Here is a 22,864-nt window from a genome sequence, read left to right as displayed (position 1 = left end):
CTCATAATTTCATCATCATTCTTGACGGTGGCTAGATTGGACTGTGTACAAAAAAACTGGGACTTTGTATGGGCCCTGATGACCACATAGTTGGGCATCCCACAAACCAGTCATCATCATCATCATCATTAGTGTGCTTTCTTGCGTTAAATTTCTCTCTTTTCAAGACAAAGGTCCAAACATTTTTCCATACTTCATCAGTGCGAAACCTGTTCCAGTATGGAGATTATGTAAAAAGATGTTAGAAAGTTAACATCATGATTAGAAAAAAAAGACCATGCAATTAATATTTCATAAATTTCTGTTAGGTAATGATATCATTCCTTAGCTTCATCCTGTAATTCGTTGAACTGATCTTGAAAAATGTGTTTGCAGAGTTTTTGTATTTTTAAAATAACTCTGTCTATGAACAAAATGTTACTTCCTTACACATAGCTATATTTTGGTGCAGTTACTCACTGCATAAGGCTTCACCACTGCAATAAAACAAATCTTTACTGATAGTCCTACAGTCAAGAACAATTTATGGTGATTCCATGAGCCACTTGCAAACAAGTGACATCCATCAGCTGATTAACGTGTTGGTTTCAGTATAATGGCATCATGTGTGGTTTATATAATCCGCGACATAAGGTTGTTAGACAAAGAAAATGCTCTCCAGTGACATAGGCACCATTGGTGGCATTTTGAGTAATAGCTTTCATCCAAATGACTGGAAGGATCAGTTTTGCTAAGAGGCAAGTCAGATATCTGTTACTACTCAGCTAACTTACTTGGCAGAATTGTGTACTTTACATCTTTGGGTACAAAACAGGCCACTAATTATCCTGACACATGCTTGTGGTAAGTGCCACTGGTACTTACCGACAATTGGATATGATGTTAAACTTTCATGTCATCAATTTTGAGCTGTAGGTGAGACAAGGTTTGAGTTTCTTGCCTGTATTCTGGATGATTATTTTGTTCAAACAAAATGACAGCTGCTATCTATCACCTTTTATAGAAATAAAATTTTGATATTATTCTTTTAATTAAATTCATATTTTTACATTATACATATTGTAAATATAACATATTGTTATTGGCTTTACAACGTATTATAAGAATGTAATTTTTATAGCATAATCTCATGTTCCAAGCATTTGTATAACTGCCAGATTTTGTATGCCTTGAGCATTCATTAAATTTTGTTATCAAAATATTTATGTTATATTTTATGCAGGAATTTGATTCTCACTAAAGCACACTCTCATTTATAAAATGTTTATTTTTCTCCATGTGCCAACTTTCCCACTTTCAAGCAGTTTTATCCATACATACTATAAAAGAGTACATACATATGTGCGTATGTTCTACGTCTCCTCTTAAGCCACTAGACTAATTTCAACCAAAGTTGGTACACAGATCCCTTAGTATCACACAACAGTTGCTGTGGGGGTAAGAACCACCTATCTATCAAGGTTCAGGAGCTATGATGTCATAAAAACTGTGATACATGAAAAACTGCTGCATTGTGCACAACAGTTAAATTTATTACTTCTTTGCTGCTAGCTCTATTCTCAATATATGTTACAGACAGTATCCACATATGTCACTAAATGTACCTATACAAATAAATCAGTGTATGACACACAGTTCAAGAGATATGTTGTCATAAACACTGAGTTGCATGGAAAAAAAAGCAGGCTTCATGTGTGAAGTTTTAATATGTTTATTCTTTACTATTAAGACATGCCTATAGTCGAGTCAACTTTTGGAAATTCCTGGTACCTGGCAGTGTTTTTGATAGCTTTCACCTGCAAAGCACAAAGGTCTGTAAGTGAAAAAAAATAGTTGTCTGTAGAGCTGTGAAGAAACGTTGCCATAGAGACATTTATAAAATTGTGCTGTAGACACATGAAGCAGCTATGCCCAGTTGCCTGGACATGTAACTAGAAATATCATTTATAAACAAGATCTGAGTTAAATAAACATTACAGAGAATTTGCATTTTGCAAACTATCAGATATTGTACTTACACGTTTATACATTATGTATTTTTCTTTGCCCGACTGTTTCATAATTTCAAAGGTATTTTTAAGAACACAGGGAAGTTAAATTTTTTTCAGTATTATGCTAAAAACACAGTTCATTTTTTGTTCTCGTTTCCAATGAAAAATTGTCAGAATGAATATGCAGGGTGATATATTTCCCACAGGGGTATGCTTGATAAGAAATAAGGAGACACAGTTAAACAAGAACAAGGGTTTACTATGACCATAGTAGAAAGATTTAATAACAAAAGAAAAAATTTTCTCAATAAAAAAACAATACAACTTCTGACACTAACAGGCATACACCTGCAAAACACAGTGAATCAATGATAATGCCTAATGAAAGAGGTTGAGCATTTGGCACTGTTGGCTGACAGGTACATCTCGGTATATGACTGGAAAGTCATAGGTCTCACTGCAGTGGCTTTTGACAGGGCTGCCAAGAGCCAGCACGTATATTGGCCCAGAGCTCCAGTAGAGCAAACTGCTGTGGCTAAGCCATGTCTCCGCAATATCCTTTCTTTCAGGAGTGCTAGTTCTGCAAGGTTCGCAGGAGAGCTTCTGTAAAGTTTGGAAGGTAGGAGACGAGGTACTGGCAGAAGTAAAGCTGTGAGTACCGGGCGTGAGTCGTGCTTCGGTAGCTCAGTTGGTAGAGCACTTGCCCGCGAAATGCAAAGGTCCCGAGTTCGAGTCTCGGTCGGGCACACAGTTTTAATCTGCCAGGAAGTTTCAGTCCTAATGACGTTTTGCCCTTTGTGTGTGTGTGTGTGTGTGTGTGTGTGTGTGTTTGTGTGTGTGTGTGTTAAGGGAGGTGTGGTGCAAAGACAGTGGCACATCAGATCATCTCTGTAGTACCTGAAGCACACATATCACCTGCAACCTTGAAAAAAATTAGTATGACCATGAAGACAACCCCCGCTCCCAGCATTCATGCGGCTGAGAGTGGAGGTGTAAAGGAGTGACATAAAAGCATAACTCAGGGGTGCCTGGAGCAAATTCAGCTACGTTTGATATATACATTACTCTTTTTTTTTTGCATAAAAGTACTGTGGGAAAAAAATATTCCCAGTACTCCCAGGAATAGGGGTGAGAAGGTTGTGACATGTGAAAAGTTGTAAAACAATGTGTTGATATTTCTTTTTTGTATTTAGTTTATTGGAATGGATTAAAAGTATGGTGTGCAATTGGTTCTCCATTTGTGCTGTTCAGCGTATCAGCCAGGTCGCGAGAATGAGCACTATAGGGAGCCTATAATTTTGTCAAGATGTTTTGGGATCTAAGATCATGCCAAACAGCTGAATACCACAGAAACATTTAACTTTGTCTCTGGATTGGTGTGGTGTAAAATAGCAGATAATAAGACATATATGCCATATGCGTATGTGTCAGCGGGTAGTGTGTGTGTGTGTGTGTGTGTGTGTGTGTGTGTGTGTGTCGAGAGAAGAAGAGAAAAAAACAAAGAAAATAAAGTCTGGAAGTTACAATATTTTTCACTGCATTAATATCTGCTTCTGGAATCCGTATACCATTTTTAGTGTATTTGAAGTGTCATAAGTCATTATGACTATATTGTTATACTGTTCCATATTTCATGCACCTCACCTCCTCTCACTCCAAACTATTACACTCCAATTCTGAGTTTAGTTTTGCCATAGACATGTGAAACCTCTGGACTGAGTGGATGAGGTTATATTTGTGGAAAGGGGCCAAAATAAGTTACTGTCAGTTGCGCTCAACATATAAACTTTATTTCTTAAACACACAAGCAAGAATCAAAACTCTCAAGATTTTAACAAAAGACCTCTTTTGATTTAATTTAGATTGGCTGAAGGCCACATATGAAACCCAAACAATCTCACAGCTTAAAGCCCAGACAAGGAAATTTCCAATTTTTAATTTAAGCTGGAAAACTCGGCTGAAGGCCACATAAAAACTAGAAAATATTTCTTACGGCTTAAGGCCTAGACAAAATTTTTCAACCTTTGATTTGAAAAGGCTGAAAACTCGGCTGAAGGCCACATACCAACTTGAAACAATTTACGGCCTAAGGCCTAGGCATGAGGAATTTTCAATTTTAATTTTGAAAAGCTGAAACTCGGCCGAAGGCCACACAGTTTACTTAAGACTAACAAGTAAATCACTATGTACAACACAAGGAGTGGCATTCAGAAGGTTCCAAGGATCGGCCTAGGAAGGTAACACTAATGCACGTTTAGGTGAGACAGGCAGCCAGACTGACAACCTATTAATCGGAAGGCAACCCAACCGAAAGGCAGCCGATAAACCAACCAACAAGATCTGTTCTGCTCCACTCGACCAGCAAATCGACAACAAGATGTCAATTGGACAACGTTCTGGATATTGGTGCCCAATCCAGCCAAGTCAGAATAATCCCCAAAACTACCGACAACACCTCAGCTGTCGAAATACACGCTGTGCTGGACAGCATCGACACAACGAGGAAAATACACTGTCAAAAACCAGGGCAGGTCACCGGAACATCAACGGCCACAAGGCAGAAGATACTGCTGGTACACTTAATTAATGAAGGAATGAATTAAATTAAGTTAAACACCACACAGGAATAAGGCTGCAAATCTAGCCAACTTCAATGCACACACATTGTTGCTCGCGGGAATCTCCCAGAAAGCGACAACCAGGATCAAACAAAGTGATGTGATAGCAGTTGAGGCCTGATAGTAGGTTAAGTGAGCACTCAACTTTAGTGTTCAGGATCGGTGGGTGATGACCTTCGTAACCATCGCAAGAAGCGCCTCACAACTCCAACCGAACATGCATGTCACCAGCGGCTCCAGCCTGCCTACACGCCATGGAGGCTTCCTCACTCCTCTGCTCCAACCGACTGACTGCCTAGGCCCAGAAACGGTCAAAGGACCAAATACACATCAGCCGATAAGACGACCAACCAATGGTCGTTCCCACTCCAGTCTCCTTCCGTCAGACAGTTCAAGAGTGTTGCCAGCAGTCGGCGAGCACTGGCTGTCCGCGCCTCACTAGCACTCCGTCCCCGACTTCACTGCTGCTGCATCCCGACTGAACTCCCGACACACAATGACCCGGAAATGGTTGCTGCAGAGATGGTACGACAGTGCACTTATCGATAAGTGCTGCTGCCGCCACTCACAGCAGGTAAGGCAGGAAGTTAGTGACACCAGTAAATGGAATAAGAAAATGAGGTGGCGGTACCGTAAGAGGAGATGACAAACAATAAACGGCAAGAACACGAGCCGCAGATGGCTCAACATGTAGTTTGTTGACTTTCTGCTGCCTACAATGAAAATAAGAATACATCCACACAAGGAGCTTACTATTACATTTCAGTTTACCAAATATAGCTTTATTGTCTACTAAAACAACATCTTTGTAAGGTCTTAGTAAATACCAACAGTACAATTAGTCATTTTTAGAACTGCTAGCCGGCCACTGTGGCCAAGCGGTTCTAGGCACTTCAGTCCTGAACCATGCTGCTGCTGCGGTCGCAGGTTCGAATCCTGCCTCGGGCATGGATGTGTGTGACGTCCTTAGGTTAGTTAGGCTTAAGTAATTCTAAGTCTAGGGGACTGAAGACCTCAGATGTTAAGTCCCATAGTGCTTGGAGCCATTTGAACCATAGATCTGCTAGGAGATAATTTATGCCTGTTGATAATCCTGTAAATAAGCAAAACTGATTATGCCTGTTGAGAATCCTGTAAGCAAAACTGGATGCAGGGAAACGTGGATCAGAATTTTATTGTAGTCTGTTATCTCAGAAATGTTTGAAATTCTCATTTTTTACTCATCTAATGATTTTCATACTCTTCTGAGGTTTTGTACCTTGAACACAATTATGCTGTTGTGTATACAATGTCAGTTGAAATAATGCATTTCTGTTTTACAGTGTATAATTAGGTTCATGGTTTCCTGTCACTTTCAGCAGTACTCACTGTTATGGCTATTATCAGGCTTCATATTTATGTGTATCTTTATTTTTCTTTGCTGTTTGATAATTTTTATTTAATATTTATTTGTTATTTAATAATGCTGCAATGGATTAGACACAGTACTGTGTTCCAGACACTAAATCATTTAGTACCATCTGTTGCCCTCCCCCATTGCTTCTGTTTTATTTGACCCTCATCTCTTTTATAGGGTATCAGTATTGAAGACACTATTTTAAGATGTTTAAGAATTTAAATATTGTGAGATAGTCATCAATGAATATTAGGTTCTCCAGTAATTTCATTTTATTCATAATATTTGACTCTCATGCTCTTAAAACCTTTTTTGAACAGTATACTCTTCGACTTTCAGTGGTAACTTTGAGGTGGGAAATAACACAAAATTGAAACTGGACATCAGCAACCCTAAGTGTGTCCAATATAAACAGTCTGACAGAATACCAACATTATAATCTCCACAAACAACATAAACTACTATACAGTTCTGCATAAATTGGTTATATAAGAGTTTGAAACATCTGAAAGTATTCCCTGAAGGTGGCATTTGGAGACATTTCATGTCTAACCTATGAAGTCCCAGAGCTTCCAGCCATAATTGTGGATAAGGCTACTGTCAGTTGTTTCATACTATGCCAAAATATCACTGCTCCTTCATATTTGAACAGATATCCAGTTTTCAGTTTTATGTCCTCGGAATCAGTGGCCCATTCTGCATTTCAGTAACGTATTATGTGGCAGTCCTCTGCTGTGAAAACCAGTGGCTTCATGTTCTTGGTACCTCTTAAATATCTAAAGCGCCACTTGACTGCCTGCCTGTTTGATATCCCCAGATTATTACAAAAGTAGCTGACAATTCCTATTGATAAGCTAGGTCTGGGCTTGTTCCTAGTTGGGCATATATGAAACTTCCAATGGCTTCATGCTACAGTATGTTCTCCATAGCTTCTTGCTCTTAGTCTGTTTTTGTTCTCGTATTATGAGTCACTACTTGGTTATTGGCCAGTGATCTACATACTGGATTATTCTCTTTCATGTTAAATGTTGAGAATTTGCCCCACATAGAGAGGTTTGTCTATCCACAACCAACCTTCTGCATCTATAGCTGGTGGTTCTCTGGCCTTCCTGGTAATTTGTTTACCTATACAATTAGTAACTTCACCAAAATCTTTCAGCTAGAATTTTTCTCTTGTTTTGTCTAGAATCCTGGCCCAGTGACTTTGAAAGCCTGCTGGAGGACATGGAATTGTATCTTGGCTACTAGGCAGAACTATTACAGCACAAGTGCTAGAATTCCAATTGGAGCTCACAGCCACCCTATAAATTCTGCCATATAGGAACATTGTTCTCAGTGATATATTCATATCACAACAGTCTGTTGTCATAACACATTTTTGGTTTTTGACCTCCACTTTCACTAAGTTTCAGGCTTTCTCACTCTGGATTATTTGTTGCACTTTGTTTATCTGTAATGCCATCTCCACTTGTCTATTTACTTGTTGTTTGTCTTTCTTGTTTGCACTTTGGCCTCCAGTCAGTCAGTCCAGTTTCATCTAGTTTCTTTTGAGTCGTTCTTTGATTGATTGAATCTTGGAAAAGTAGTTTGTTTTAGAAGACTCCTTTCTCTTTTGGATTTTTTACTAAAAGTTATCATTTCATCCACATAAATGTTAACTGTTGTAATGTTTGAATCATGATTTTTGGAGTAGATGCATGGGTTAGCTGCTGACTTTTTGAAATTTAGATTTAACAGTGTACTGTTTAATTTCAAGTTACAGCAGTGGCTACCTTGCTTCAGTTCATATACTGGCTTTTTCACCATTTTAATACCACTATCGTCATAACTTAATCCACTTTCAAAACTTTTGCATAGATATCTTCATTTAAGTCATCCTGTAAGAAACCTGTGACAACATATAGGTGATCGATGTCAAGAGTGTGTTTAGCACCATAGCAAATAAATACTTTAGTGGGTTCTGTCTTATAACTGGTGCAGATATCTCATCGTAGTCCAGGCCTTTCTTCAGAGTACAAACTTTTACTATTAGCTGTGTGTTATAGCATATAATGTGGTTTTTCAAATCTTTCTTAGTTTTAAAGACCTCTTTCTCATTTATTGAGTTCTTGTCTGAAGGTAAACTGACAAACTCCCACATGTGGCTCTCTTTTTAAGATTGCTCCTTCCAGTGACAAAGGACTGGATTCAGTTGAGTATTTAGACTGATAAGTAATGAAGTCGTACAGTTTCTTTGGCTTTGGAATTCTTGGTGATTGTTGTATTGGCCCATATTGCTGCTATTGTTCATTATCATAATTTGCATTATTGGACTTGATCCCTCATTGTAGCTTGTACTCATTGAAGTATTTCTTGATGTGTTAGTCTAAGGACTGGCAGCAGTTTCTTCTAATTGAGTTGATATTTCTTTCTTTTTTTTTGTTCTGTGAATGGAAAGAATAATCAACATGGTGAATCATTCCCTATTTATGCTGTTTAGAAGTACCTTCATCAAAATAATCTCTCTTGCCTTTATAATTCCTTGGTAGTATCCTACCAAGATAAACTCAACAGATATTTGTCCCATTTTTGGGAACAAAGGCTTAGCTTCAAATATATTGAGATATTGAAGATCCAGCTTCTTGTTTTTCCAAGCTTCTTCTGGAGTCTTCATTTAAAGCCTTAGATGGAGATCTATTAATTAGGTGGACTGTAACTGGGACTGCTTCTGCCCAGAATTTATTTGTCAAAATTGCTTCGAAGCACGGACATCGTGCTTTTTCTATTATTGAGCCTTTGTAATAGTCAGCTACTCTGTTTTGTTGTAGTGTCTATGATGCTGTAGTCTGATGTCAGATCATTTCTTTCTTGAAAACGTTTATCTGAATGTTGTTCACATACTCCCTACCATTATCTGTGTGAAGAGTGCAGATCCTTTTTGTGGTTTGCCTTTCAACACAGATTTGAAAGACATGAATCAGCTGTGGTACTTGATTTTTATTTATGATAGTAGTATATACAAACATGCAAATGAAGCAGGCAAAAGGGAAAACAAACTTCTAAAAAATGAGACTGGCAGGATGTGAAAAATGGCTAAGCAGGAATGGCTAGAGGACAGATGCAAGGATTTAGAAGCATATATCACTAGGTAAAGGCAGATACTGCGTGCAGGAAAACTGAAGAGGGCTTTGGAGAAAAGGAAAGTAACTCTTAGAACACCAAGAGCTCAGATAAAAAACCAGTCCAAGGTAAATAAGGGAAAGCTAAAAAGTAGAATGATTATGTAGACGGTCTATACAAGGAAGACGTACTTGCAGGCAATATTACAGAAATGGAAGAGGGTGTAGATGAAGATGAGATGGGAGATAGGAAACTGCGGGAAGAGTTTGACAAAGCATTGAAAGACCTAAGTAAAATGAAGGAATAGGCAACATTCCATCATACCTACTGATAGCCTTGAGAGAGCCAGCCATGACAAAACTCTTCAATCTGGTGTGCAAGGTATGTGAGACGTGTGAAAGACCCCAGATTTCCAAGAAGAGTATAATAATTCCAATTTGAAAGCTGGTGCTGACAGCTGTGAATATTACCGAACTGTCATGTTGTTAAGTCATGGTTGCAAAATACTAACACAAATTCAGCACAGAAGAATGGAAAAACTGGTAGAAGTCAACCAAGAGCAGTTCGGAATCTAAAGTAATGTAGGCATACACGGAGCAATAATGACCCTACGACGTACCTTAGAACATAGGTTAAGGAGAGGTAAATCTACATTGTAGTGTTTGTGTACCTAGAGAAAGCTTTTGAAAATGTTGACTGGAATACTCTCTATGAAATTATAGTGGTAGCAGGGATAAAATATAGGGCACAAAAAACTTGTACAGAAACAGGCGGCAGTTATAAGAGTTGACGGACATGAAAGGAAAGAATGGTTTAGAAGAGAGTGAGACAGATTTGTAGCCTGGAGAAGGAGTTAGGGTTCAATGAGCAGAAATACAAATTTTGAGGTTTACCAATAACATTGTAATTCTGTTGGAGACAGCAACAGACTTGTAAGAGCAGTTGAGAAGAATGGACAGTGTCTTGAAAGGAGGATATAACCTAAACATCAACAAAAGCAAAACAAGTATAATGAAACATAGTCTTATTAAATGAAGTGATGCTGAGGATATTAGATTAGGAAAAAAAGACACTTAAAGTAGTAGATAAGTTTTTTTGGGAGGGAGTAAAGTAACTGATGATGGCCAAAGTAGAATTGATATAAAATGTAGACTGGCAATGGCAAGAAATTTGTTGACATTGAATATAGATTGAAGTGTTTGGAAGTCTTTTATTAAAGCATTTGCATGGAATGTAGTCATTTATGGAAGTCAAATACAGATGATTCCGGCTGGTGTGGCCGAGCGGTTCTAGGCGCTCCAGTCTGGAACCGCTACAGTCGCGGGTTCAAATCCTGTCTCGGGCATGGATGTGTGTGATGTCCTTAGGTTAGTTGGGTTTAAGTAGTTCTAAGTTCTAGGGGACTGATGACCTCAGAAGTTAAGTCCCATAGTGCTCAGAGCCATTTGAACTATTTGAATCAAACACAGATGACAAACAGTTTGGGCAAGAAGAGAACAGAAGCTTTTGAAATGTGATGCCACAGGAGAATGAGGACGTACTGAATAGAATTGCAGAGAAAAGAAATTTGTGGTACAACCTGACTAGAAGAAGAGATCAGTTGTTAGGACACATTCTGAGGAATTAAGGGATCATGAAATGAATTTAGTGTTGGAGGAAAGTTTGGTTGAGGAGGGGGGGGGGGGGGGGGGAGGAGGAGTAGAAATTGTAGGAGGTGGCCAAGAAATGAATACAGGAAGCAGATGCAGAAGGATGTAAGTTGCAGTAGTTATTCGGAGATGATGGGGCTTGCGTAGGATATAGTAGCATGGAGAGCTGCATCAAACCGGTCTCCAGACTGAAGACCACAACATCATGCAGGTACTTTCCTGGAAAAAGTCATCGGTTGAAGTAAGGATGTGTTTGGCTCCTCCAAAGGACCTAGTTTGCATCAACCCACATGCATCTCTGGATATTAGTTCAAGAATTTCGTTGACTCTGGAATTAGCTCATGAAAAAAAAAAAGCCTTATTTGCAGACCCTCTAAGCATGGGATATTAACTGCTCATTCTTATGAAATGCAGACCTTTTTGTAGTGCATGGATAGCTTCAAAATGCAGATGATGTAGTCTTTTAACCCAAAAGTCTGCATTGTATGACAAAATACTGATTTTGTTTAAAAATTCCAGTTTTGTTGTTGGTCTAGTCAATACATTCCAGTTGTAAATGGTGCACTAGCAACTGTGGTTTTGGATGTATTGTAAGTATGGGAGTCTTGCCTGTCAAATAAAACTGAATGACCTTTTTCTATTGTTTTACTAACAGGTAGTAGATCTGTGCTAAGATGAGGTAGAATATCTTATACTTTAATCACACCTTTTTTGAGGCCTATGGTCTGCCTACTTAGCTGGGTGGTAACATGCTTGCCTCCCATGCACTGGGTCCGGGTTCGATTCCCGGCCAAATTGGAGATTTTCTCTGCTCGTTTACTGGGTGTTATGTTGTCCTCATCATCATTTCATCTTCCTCATCAGTTGCAAGTCGCTCAATGTGGCGTCGACTGAAATAAGATTTGCACTTGGTGGCCGAACCTGAATGGGACCTCCCGGCCAACAATGCCATACGATCATTTCATTTTTTTGTGGCCTATGAAAGCAGCATTGTATGAAAACCTGTTCCTTTTACAAGTAAGTTGTCAGTATTTGCTATTACAACTTGAGAACCTATCACTGTTTTAACAGTATTTTCATAACTTTGATATTGGGACCTCTGTGATGGTTTACCTGTGTCTACTGCATACCATTCAGTCTGGTTACTTTTACATGCAGCTGCATTTGATAGAAATGTCTGGTAGTTTTCTGTCTTGGCTGAAGTTTTTCCATCAGTTTTGCTGCTGCTGCTGCAATAATTTTTTGCCCGATACCCATACCTGCTTCAATTATAACACCTAGGACATTTTTGGAACACAGCAGTTCGTACTACTTCGTGTTGTCTTACAGAGCAGCGTCACCAGTTTCTGGTTAATTACAGGCATCATTTATTTCTTGCAGTAATTTATTTTCTAAGGAATCTCCTATGATTGGTAAGCTCAAATTTTTGTGGCTCAGAGTCATTGGTTTATATCCTTGTGGTAGCTCTTCAAATTAAATACACCTAGTCCATTCTTCTCTAATTCCAAAGCTCAAGCCATTCAGTTTTTGTGGTATGTAAATTATTTTTCACACATACTCTTCTGCTGCCCCAAATAAGTCCAGTCCAGTGTCAGCTATTTCTTAATAACCCTATTCATCAGAAGAAACCAAAGTATCTGTAGACTTCTGTTAGCTTGTCCCATGCTGCTTTAGCAGTAGAGATATCTTGCAGATGAACATATGAGGTCTGTGCAAAAAATTCCAGAACTTTGTTCGCAAAATTTTTTATGCTTGCCTTTTACTTATTGTGTATAGTCTACTTTGAAATCCTCTCCTCTACATTTAATACACTGCTCCAGATGTCATTTTCACTTCTAGAAACAGTCTTGGTGTTCCTCTTGCTGGATATTTCAAAGCACTGTCTGTTGATTTTCCATTATCTCATTTATCATTGTAAATCTTCTTCCTTTCAATAGAGTTTTCAACTTTAGAAATAAAAAAAAGTCTGCAGGGACCAGGTCTGGAGAGTACAGAGAACGATGCAGCATAGTGATTTCGTTTTTTGTGTAATAGTCATGCACAGACAGGGATGAATATACAGGTGCATTATCGTAATGCAAGAGCCATTAATTGTCTTGCCACATTTCAGCTGTTTCCTTCTCACAGGCGTCCTCCTTCCTGTGGCACAAAGTCATGATGTACTAATCCTTCCAAGTCAAAGAAAACTTTCAGCATGGCTTTGACAGTTGATCTGACCTGACGAGCTTTTTTTTGGTCATGGAGAACATTCCCCAATCCTTTGTGAAGAGTGAACTTGGGTCTCAACATTATAACCATAGACCTATGTCTTATCACCAGTTATGATTCTCTTAAGGAACATCTTGTTCTCATTTCCGCGATCCAAAATCTCTACACAGATTGTGAGGTGGAAGTCTTTCTGGTCTGGACTCATAAGCCATGGGACAAACTTGGTGGCAATATGATGCATTGCAAGATGCTGTGTCAGGATTTCATGACATGATCCAACTGAAGTCTTACATTCTTCTGCAATCGCTTGGACAGTCAGTCTTCCATTAGCATGCACAATTTCACGGATGTTCCTGACATGAGCGTCTTTGGTTGGTGTCGAAGGACATCCTGAATGACAGTCAACTTTAACTTCTGTTTGGCCATTTTTAAACCGTGTGAACCATTCATAACACCAAGTATGGCTTCAGCACTCATCATTGTAGGCTTCCTCCATCATTTGGTGTGTTTCTGTAAAGGTTTTTGTGAGTTTCATGCAAAATTTAATGCAAAAGCATTGCTCTGCCATCTCGAAATTCAGAAACTGTGTGACACAACATTCTACTCAATACAGCACTGAACAATAATTAACAGACATAAAATATTGAAACTTCCACCAGTTAAAAATTAAACACAGGCATGTGCAGGTATGTCAACTGCATTTCGCTCAAGCACACCATTGGCGCAAAATTCCGAATGTTCCATTCTGGAACTGACCTCATATAACAACAGATGGGCAGAGAGTATAGTTTTGGCTCATGCTGTGCATATTTTACTTGCATTACGCAATCACACAATTGTTTGTGATCTAGGAACATTTGGATTATTGAACTGCCATATGCTATAGTTTTCTCTTCTCCTCAACTTTTCAATCAGACCCACTGAACTGGTATTTAGAGAAATCATTGTGTCAGCGATTATGTCTTGCTGTTAGCCATGCGCTATTGCTAATTTCTGCTACAAACAATTTCCTGGGGAGCACAACCACAGTTCAAGGGCACTGTGAATGACAATAACAACACTCAATCATCATTGAAATTATAAAAAAAATTATAACAATTAAAAAGTCAAGAATGATGAGATGTTTCCAAAGACACGTAGATGTATTAAAGTGCTTTATTTGCAACTATTGGTTTTGCACCAGTATAGGTGCATCTTCAGGTTTATAATGGTTATATTTCCATAATGTAGATGGACAGTTACAGAGTTCCAGCTTTCAGGAAGTTATCCATGTTAAGAGTCAAACCACATTGATGGTTTGTCAGAATAAAATTGAGTACACCAAAAAGATGCTTGTCAAAATGTACAAAGCACGACTGCTGAATGAGCCATGCTGGATAACACCCCATAGGATATAATATAAGATCTGGCAGACACTAGCTGTGTGAAACCAAAGTAAGTAAAACTTAGAATCATATCCATATAAGTATATAGTTCTGGCAATACCAGCCATGACCTCCTCCTTCTGTGCAGATTCACACATATTACCTGATCTCTTACGGGACTTGGTATGAATGTCTTCCACGAGTAATGAGTGTGTTGGGTAGGAACACTACGAATGTAGTGTGTGGACATATAAGGTGAGAATGTGGGTCTCGTGGGAGGCATACACGAGATAGTCCCTGCAGTCGCACTATCCTCTGTGCCCTCGGTGGCTCAGATGGCTAGAGCGTCTGCCATGTAAGCAGGAGATCCCCGGTTCGAATCCCAGTCGGGGCACACATTTTCACCTGTCCCCATTGATATATATCAATGCCCATCAGGAGCTGAAAGTATTAATATATAATTGTAATATTGCTAACAGTCCAATGTGGTGTAAGCAGTCCATGGAGGCTAGTGATAGACAGACATCATTGTAAGTTTCACTTTCATTGGTCTTGTACAGCTGGTTTCTACCGGATCTTACAAGACATTCTGGGGGTGTTATCTGCCTTGGCTCATTCAGTAATCGTGCTTTGTTCACTTTGACAAGCATCTTTTGAGTGAACTCAATTTTAGTATGACAACCCACCAATGTGGTTTGACTCTTAACATGGAGAACCTCCCAAAGGCTGGGAGTCTGTAACTGTCCATCTATATCATGGAAATATAACCATTATAAACTTGAAGATGTGTATACACTGACTTGAAACCAGTAGTTGCAAATAAAGTGCCTACATACTCTGGAAACATCTCATTATTCTTAAATTTTTAATTGTTATAATTTTTATGATAATTTGTATGGTCATTGAGTGCTGATTGTTATTCATAATTTCTGTTGGCCACTAATCTGGCATTTTTAGAATATTAAACCAAAATATGCAGCCATGTCTTGCAGAGTAATTACAAGCAGTGTCTGATTAGAAATAATACATTACACACATTAACAAGATAAAAATGTAACACCAATCTGCAGCACTTGCTTTGTTAGTTTCAGGTTGAACTACATAAAAGTTGTGTACAAGGGTTGAGGATAAGGAAAAGGAAAAGGGGTTGGTGGAGGACAGTGAGTAATGGAGGCTGTGACCAGGAGATTGGTGCATTGAAGAATGTGCTGGAGGGACAGTTCTACACATGAAATTCAGGAAAGCTATTGCTATTAGGGTAGGATTCTGATGGTATGTGTTTTGAAGCAGCGATTGAAACTTGATTGTGTTGTGCTAAGAAACATGATCTGCCACAAGCTTTTACTTGGTGACAGTTTGACAGCGGCCATTTATAATCAGTACACAAGTGGTAGTTTGCATCAGAGCTGGAATGGCATGTTCTGTTTGGATGAATGGGATAAAACTTCCACCTGCATCTTTTGTATGGATATAATCCATTTGGTACAGATCTGGGAGAAAGAACAGTGTTATTGTGAATTAGGATTTTTCACTGGCTTGAGAAGTGATAGGATACTTGTGGTGGGGTAGGAGGGATTTTGGAGAATACATTCCTCATTTTCTAGCAGAGAAAAAAATATCAGTGCTTTTGCCTAATAGGGATGGGTGTACCAGTAGGTGAGTCCTTTGAAGAAAATCACAAGTCCAAATACTGACTTGTATTGTGTACCGCTGTAAGAGCATCCAAAAGCATTGTGTGTGTGTGTGTGTGTGTGTGTGTGTGTGTGTGTGTGTGTGTGTGTGTGTCAGATTTTTATTCATTTAAAAAAAAAATTTATATCATAAATTTTATAAAAATTATTTCTTAGCATGTATTGTTATCTGTGGCAGTATTATTTTTACTTATTGTCTTCATAGATGTTGCCACTGATTTTCTTTATAGATGTTGTCATGATATCAAGAGTTGAAATACACTGATCAGCCAGAATATTATGACCACTGACCTACTATCAATATAAACCCATCCAGGCAATAGCAGTATCACCTAGGGAGGAATAACTGCTAATCAGACACAAGCACGGTGCATGTAGTATCAGTAATCATGCTGTCCGTGTGCAGAATGGGGAAGATGTGCGATGTATCTGAGTTTGACCTAGGACGGATTGTGATGACCTGGAGGCTCGGCACAAACATTTCGGAAACTGCACTATTTGTTGGGTGTTTGAGGTATGCCTTGGTGAGTGTCTTCAACAAGTGGCAAAACCAAGGTGAAACCATTTTCAGACATTGTGGGGGTGGGTGGCCACCCCTCATCACTGATGTCAGACATCATAGGCTGGGCAGACTGGTAAAACAGGACAGGTGGCAAGACTTTAATATTGGACAGAGTACAAGTGTGTCTGAAAACACAGTGCACTAAACGCTCCTAACAATGGGCCTCCGCAACCAACAACCCATGCATGTGCCAATGTTAACACTATGACATCAGCAACTCCAACTGAAAAGTGCATGTGACCACTGGCACTAGACATTGGCACAGTAGCAGAGCATCATGATGAATCCCAATACCTTCTTCATCAGGCTGATGGGAGAACACGAATCCGTCATCTTCCAGGAGAACAGCTCCTCAACACCTGTACGGCGGGACAGAGACAAGCTGCCAGCAGCACAATTATGCTCTGGGGAACATTTGGGTGAGCATCCTTGGGTTCACTGCAACTTATGCAAGGAATGATGATGGCCAAGGAGTATTGTACACTGGTTGCAAACCCTGCACATCACCTTCATGAGAATCAAGTTTCCCAACGGCAGTGGCATTTTTCAAAAAGATAATTTGCCAGTAGTGTGATGGATTGATTTGAGAGCATAGTGACGAATCCAATTGATGTGCTGGCCCCCCAGATCTGAACCCGATCAAACACATCTGGGATGTGATTGAACATGGCAGCAGATCTCATCACCCCCTCTTCCCCGAAATTTACGAGAGTTAGGTGACTTGTGTATGCAGATGTAGTGCCAACTCCCTCCAGCGACCAAGCAAGGTCTCATTGCTTCCGTGCCATTGTGTGTCACCACTGTTATCCATGCCAAAGATGGACGTACTAGCTATTTGTTTGGTGGTCATATAATGTTCTGGCTGATTAGTACACACTTATAAGCCATAACATTATGACACCTGCCAGCTGCAAAGTTGGATGCCTCTTGGCAGTGTTAAGGGCATGTGTCTCAGTAAGAAAAGTATGTAGGCCAAGCAGAAATGTATGGGGGATTACCCTAGCGAAGATATGCACTGCAAATGGAGTAATCCACCGAGATAAATGACTTTGCCAAAGGACATATTATTATTACATAGAGCATATGAACGAGTATCTTGAAATTGGCGAAGCTGGTCAAATGTTAATTTGCTACAGTTGTGAGCATCTTTGGAAAGTGGTAGAAGGCCTGTGAATCTACCACTAAGTGAAAGTGTTTGGAAGTCTACAAATCTTCACAGAACATGTGGTTTGAAGGCCTGTCTGCTCTGTGAAGTAGGATACATGATGATCTGTGGCACCTATGATGAAAGAGGATGTGTGTTTCGGAGCACACCATTCAGCGCACATTGTTGACGAGTGTTTCCACAGCAGACCACCCTTGCATGTTCACATGTTCGCCCTATGACATTGTGACCTGCGAAGTAATCAAAGACATCAGATCAGCTGCGGACCACCTGCATCCCTGAAAACAATGTCTTGTCTCAGCAGTATAATTATCCTTGTCTCAAATCCAGAATCATGCTGCAGTGGCTTGAGAACTGTGACAGTGAATTGACGTTATCATCTTGGCCACCAGATTCGCCTGATGTGGATCCAATGGTTTCCGTCTGGGTCACTGTCGAGTGCCATTACCGCATACACAAATCAGCAGCTAGTTGTTCAAATCAGCAGCTAGTTGTTCACGGGAATTGCATGACTTATGTGTAGACACCTGGTGTAACATAGCTCCACAAATATACCAATGAACTGTAGAATCAATGATAAACAGAATCAGTTATATATTGCATTACAAATATGGCCCAACAGGATATTAAGCAGCTGCTCATAATGTTTTGGCTCATCAGTATATAACTTAGTAGACAGATCCTAGGATGAATTACGTTGGTTCGATTAATAACTATCATTAAAAAATTTTAATTGTCAAGAAATATAATCATATTTTACTCCACACTTCAAACAGATTCTATTCTAATTACACTTTTTAGGTGGCCCTAGTGACAGTAACTCTGGTAACAGGGAGTTGTGAACCCAGAATGCCAATATTCAGAGGTCCAGTACTTTGTGGTGAGTGGTTATTATATCACCTCATTACTAATATTCAGAAGTCACAGAAGTGGCTACTAAAATGTATTTTTAAATTAGTTTTGAATTTCTGAAAGCTTCCAATTTTTCCCTGTTACATTTGTGAGAAACTTGTTAATACTTTTATGTCACAATAAATATAGAAATACAAGATTCAAATGTAAATTCCTTTTTTACTGCTGCTATTGTGGTTCTGTTTATGGCATTTTATTTGAAAATGACTGTATTTGTCATGGATAACATTTAAGAGTAAATATAATATGTGGGACAACATAGGTTAAAAGTCAATGCTCACATATATTATTTGCTGGCTAGACTGGTTTTAACATTTATGTCATTTTCAACAGCTCTTTGCGAGTGGCTGTGTCAATCAGTAGTAGGATTGTTCATATCAGGCCTCCTACTAGAGCCTGTAGTAGCCAGTGGTTGGATCAGTATGTAGTAGGATCATTCATCTCCTCAAGTTTCCTGTTAGGGCCTCTAGTACAGTGGATCCCAGCCTGGGGGGTAATTACTCCCCTGAGGGGTAAAATGAAATTTTCTAAGGGGTAAAAACTAAACGATTTGATTCTTTTTCAGTCATAAAACTAAATTATTTTCAAAATATCATTACTATTATCACAATTTTGTAAGACTATAATATTGATTATATAAGTTATCAATAATTACTTTTCCTCAGTTAGTAGCATTAAAGTGGTGGAGGTTATAGGTTACTCACATAGTCCACCCACTACACACGTATGTTGTGCTCTGTCCTCTACATCTCTGATGATAAAAGTGAGACATATACGTAACAAATGCTAAATATCTCGAGGAAATGTTTTTTCCAAGTCGTAGATAGTACCTGCAGTAGTCTAGAAATCAGAAATTGCTTCATTATTCACAGTGAAAGAGAAAAATGTATTTATTGACAGCGTGACACAGGTAAGTGTGATTTATAAACAGTAAGTATGGTGCACACATTTTAATGTGGTTGATTTTAAATGGGATTCCAGTGTGTGGATCAAGCAAGTGCCACAACTGAGTGGAGTAATGCAGGGGAAGTATATTTTGTAACAAGTGTCTACCCTCACTGTGGACAGTTAGCTTTCTTACTTGAGAAGGAGTCATGGACAGCACTTGTGATGCTCCGTGAATTCGTTCATCATTCATTCTAATACACACACACACACACACACACACACACACACACACACACACACACACACACACGGTGCACTAGCTAATGGATGATTGTGCTCAGGGGTAATAGTCTAAGAAAGGTTGGAAACCACTGCTTTAGTAGGAGACCTGAGGAAATGAGCGATCCTCCTATGTGCTGACTCAGCCACTGGCTAAGATCTATTGAGAACAGAAGTATGCATGTGGCATTTATACTCAAATCATTCTGTGTGTGTTGTTCTGTGAAAGTCTGGTAGATGACGATGTAGGTGCTCTGCTTGTGGGGAGTACCTGCATTTTATGTCCTTTACGCTTGTTCGGGCATCACATGCTGAAATGACCCGTCACTGTCCACTCTGGGAAAGGGGGAAAAGTCCACTTGTCCAATTTTCGTGCTAAGAAACACTTGAAGGTGTTATGAGAGTATGCCACATCATTTTATGAACTTATTTTTCCAGCAGAATCTTTTGTTTCCTTGTGAAAAAATAAAATGACTGATTTTCATTCTTCTTGATTTTGTGTGTGTGTGTGTGTGTGTGTGTGTGTGTGTGTGTGTGTGTGTGGAATGTTTCTCAAGTGATTTTGAAGAAAGTACTTGGTTGAAAAATCTGATTTTTTTCATACATAGTAGCATGATATCTTGGCTTCTTGATAAATTATTTCCCTACTTATAACACATAACAGTCATTATGAAATGACCCTATTTGTCAAGCACAAGACTTGATTTACAAATCTTGTATCGAGAAAGTGTCACATCATGCTACTCACTGAACACTATGTTGTAGGCCATACGTTACTGTGAGTGAAATATAGCTAAAAGTACAAAAGGGTTTGTAAAATGGTAGTGACACTGATATCTGTCTTCTTTCATAAGTAAATGAAGTTATTAAATGGTGACAATGCTGCGATCACAAGCCAGCACAATTCTCATGAGTATAGCGTAGTGTCAAGCGCTGTAGGAGAGAAAAATGGATTACTGGAGATCAGTGCAGGCAAAGTGTCAAACCCTCGTGTGGTTTTAATCATCCATGTTCAGAAAACATCAAATATATAGAAATTGTTCTCCCAGTGATGACTGATTACACTGGACAATCATCTAATACAGTCTTATAGTACCCTCCACATTATACCAAAAAATATTTAATTCTTGTCAACTTCATATGACGTTGCAAAAATAGATCCATCCAAACTCTTCATGCATCTTCTTCTTAAATAGATGTTGTAGACCATTCCTTGCCACCAACTGGTAACCCATTCAGCGTAGGTCACCACAAGTGAAGCCATAAAATTTCTCTTCTATGTAAAGTAGCTAAAACACTAGTTCCATTTCCAATTCTGCACCTAATTCAAGTTTTCATCCAGTTTTTTGTTAAATTAATTTTGAAGGAGAAACTTCAGTCCTGTTAAATACGGGGTGATTATAATTAAAGTTAAACTTTCAAACCGCAGTAGAGATAACACCATTGGCCAGAATGATGTCAAATCGCAATGTAATATTATCGGAGAAGGGGGAAATGTATGGCAGAAGAAAAATAAATAGTTACAAAATGTAGCAATAGATGGCACTGTAAGCATCATAATTTAATAATGGTCGACTACAAATGACATAGGAATCATACAACAAAGCCTAAGGTGAATGTTTGATGTTAAACAAACTGTATTACACTATGTGCATGGGTGTGCAGGTGTGATACTGTTAGTTATGCAAGCACATCCACCACAAGCAAGATCATATCACGTCAGATGGGGAAAATCGGTTTTTAACTGTCCTAAGGCCAAAACTACATAAAAGGTATCACTCACATCAGTTTTTAATTGTGCCGAGATCAAAAACTGCATAAAAAGCATCAATCACATCAGTTTTTAATTGTCCTGAGGCCAAAAACTGCATAAAAATCATCAATCAAAATCCAGTCTGATTCATTAGTTAAAACTTCCAGACTGAGAGACCGTGGTCAATCTTAAAACTTCTTCTTCCTGATGCTTCGTTGCCAACTGCAGGCAACATCTTCTGAGGTGAGTCGTTGACTCGGAAAATGTTACCCACAGTTGGCAACGAAACGTCAAGAAGGAGTAGTTTTACAGATTGGCCATAGCCTCTCAGCTGGGAAGTTTTAACCACTGAAGACACAGGTCGTGAAAGCCTACACGCTATGATCAAATCGGATTATTAATTTCTGTGTGACTGGCGCAAAACATGTTCAGTATGCTGTGCACAAACATTTGCTTTCTTTTTGGTACCGCAGAAAAAGCAATCAAGAAAAAGTATGTTCCACCACTGACAGAAGTGTTTCTAGGGTCACATTCAGAATGTGTTGCACAACGCGTGCCTTTAGTGCAGCTAAGTTCGCAGCCAGAAGTCACACTGATTAAGATCAGATGATCACGACGGCCAGGCTGTAGGGAAACGGTGGCTGATAATTCTAGCATTTCCGAAATGGCACTTCAGCAGCTGCTTAACTGGATTTGCAATGTGTGGAGGTGTGCCATCTTCCATAAAAATGGTACCATCCACATTGTTGGAAAGCTGGAAAGACACTGTTGCACAAAAGACACTCATACACTTACCAGTGATTGTACAGGTAACAGGACCGGAAGCACCTGTCTCTTCGAAAAAATATGGCCCAGTGATAAATGATGCCATAAATCCGCACCACGCATTGACCTTTTCAGGATGAAGTGGTACTGGTTGATTTACGTGTGGATTTTCCGTTGCTCATATTCAAGAACTCTGTGTATTGACATATCCTGTCAGATGGAAGTGGGCTTTGTCTGTCCACAAAATCTTCCACAGCCAATCATTGTCCACTTCCATGCTAGCAAGAAATTCTAAAGCAAAGGTCTCTCTATTGCTGTCGGTCAACAGGAAGCAACTCGTGCATTTGGGTAATTTTGAATGGATAGCAAAAAAGGATGTTTCTTAGGAATTTACAAACTGTGCTCACGGGTATATCCAATGTTCGGGCAATTCTCCGTGCATTAAATGTCTGCATGCCACCACTCATCTCCTCCTGCATTGTTGTGGCCACTGCTTCCACTGACACCGAATCAGTTTGTTTCCT

The 22,864-nt window shown here is 39.2% G+C and overlaps 1 protein-coding gene across 2 annotated transcripts in view; it reads left to right on the top strand.

Annotated features, from left to right (window-relative positions):
• Nucleotides 1–22,864, top strand: part of LOC126412876 (RWD domain-containing protein 2A) — a 122,099-nt gene that overhangs the window by 80,335 nt on the left and 18,900 nt on the right. Inside the window, exons 4-5 of one of the 2 annotated variants that reach the window (XR_007575361.1) lie at nucleotides 15,411–15,583; nucleotides 18,545–18,623. Coding sequence is in view for 1 of the 2 variants with exons in the window: in XM_050082758.1 (XP_049938715.1) it covers nucleotides 18,545–18,585 (41 nt within the window). In the remaining variant the exon portion in view is untranslated. The remainder of the gene's footprint in view (nucleotides 1–15,410; nucleotides 15,584–18,544; nucleotides 18,624–22,864) is intronic. The other variant, XM_050082758.1, reaches the window with a different exon arrangement.

Source organism: Schistocerca serialis, chromosome 7 (assembly GCF_023864345.2).
Source record: "Schistocerca serialis cubense isolate TAMUIC-IGC-003099 chromosome 7, iqSchSeri2.2, whole genome shotgun sequence".
Taxonomy (NCBI): domain Eukaryota; kingdom Metazoa; phylum Arthropoda; class Insecta; order Orthoptera; family Acrididae; genus Schistocerca; species Schistocerca serialis.
Note: the sequence above shows the minus strand (reverse complement) of the source record. Positions and strands in the feature narration are given on the sequence as shown.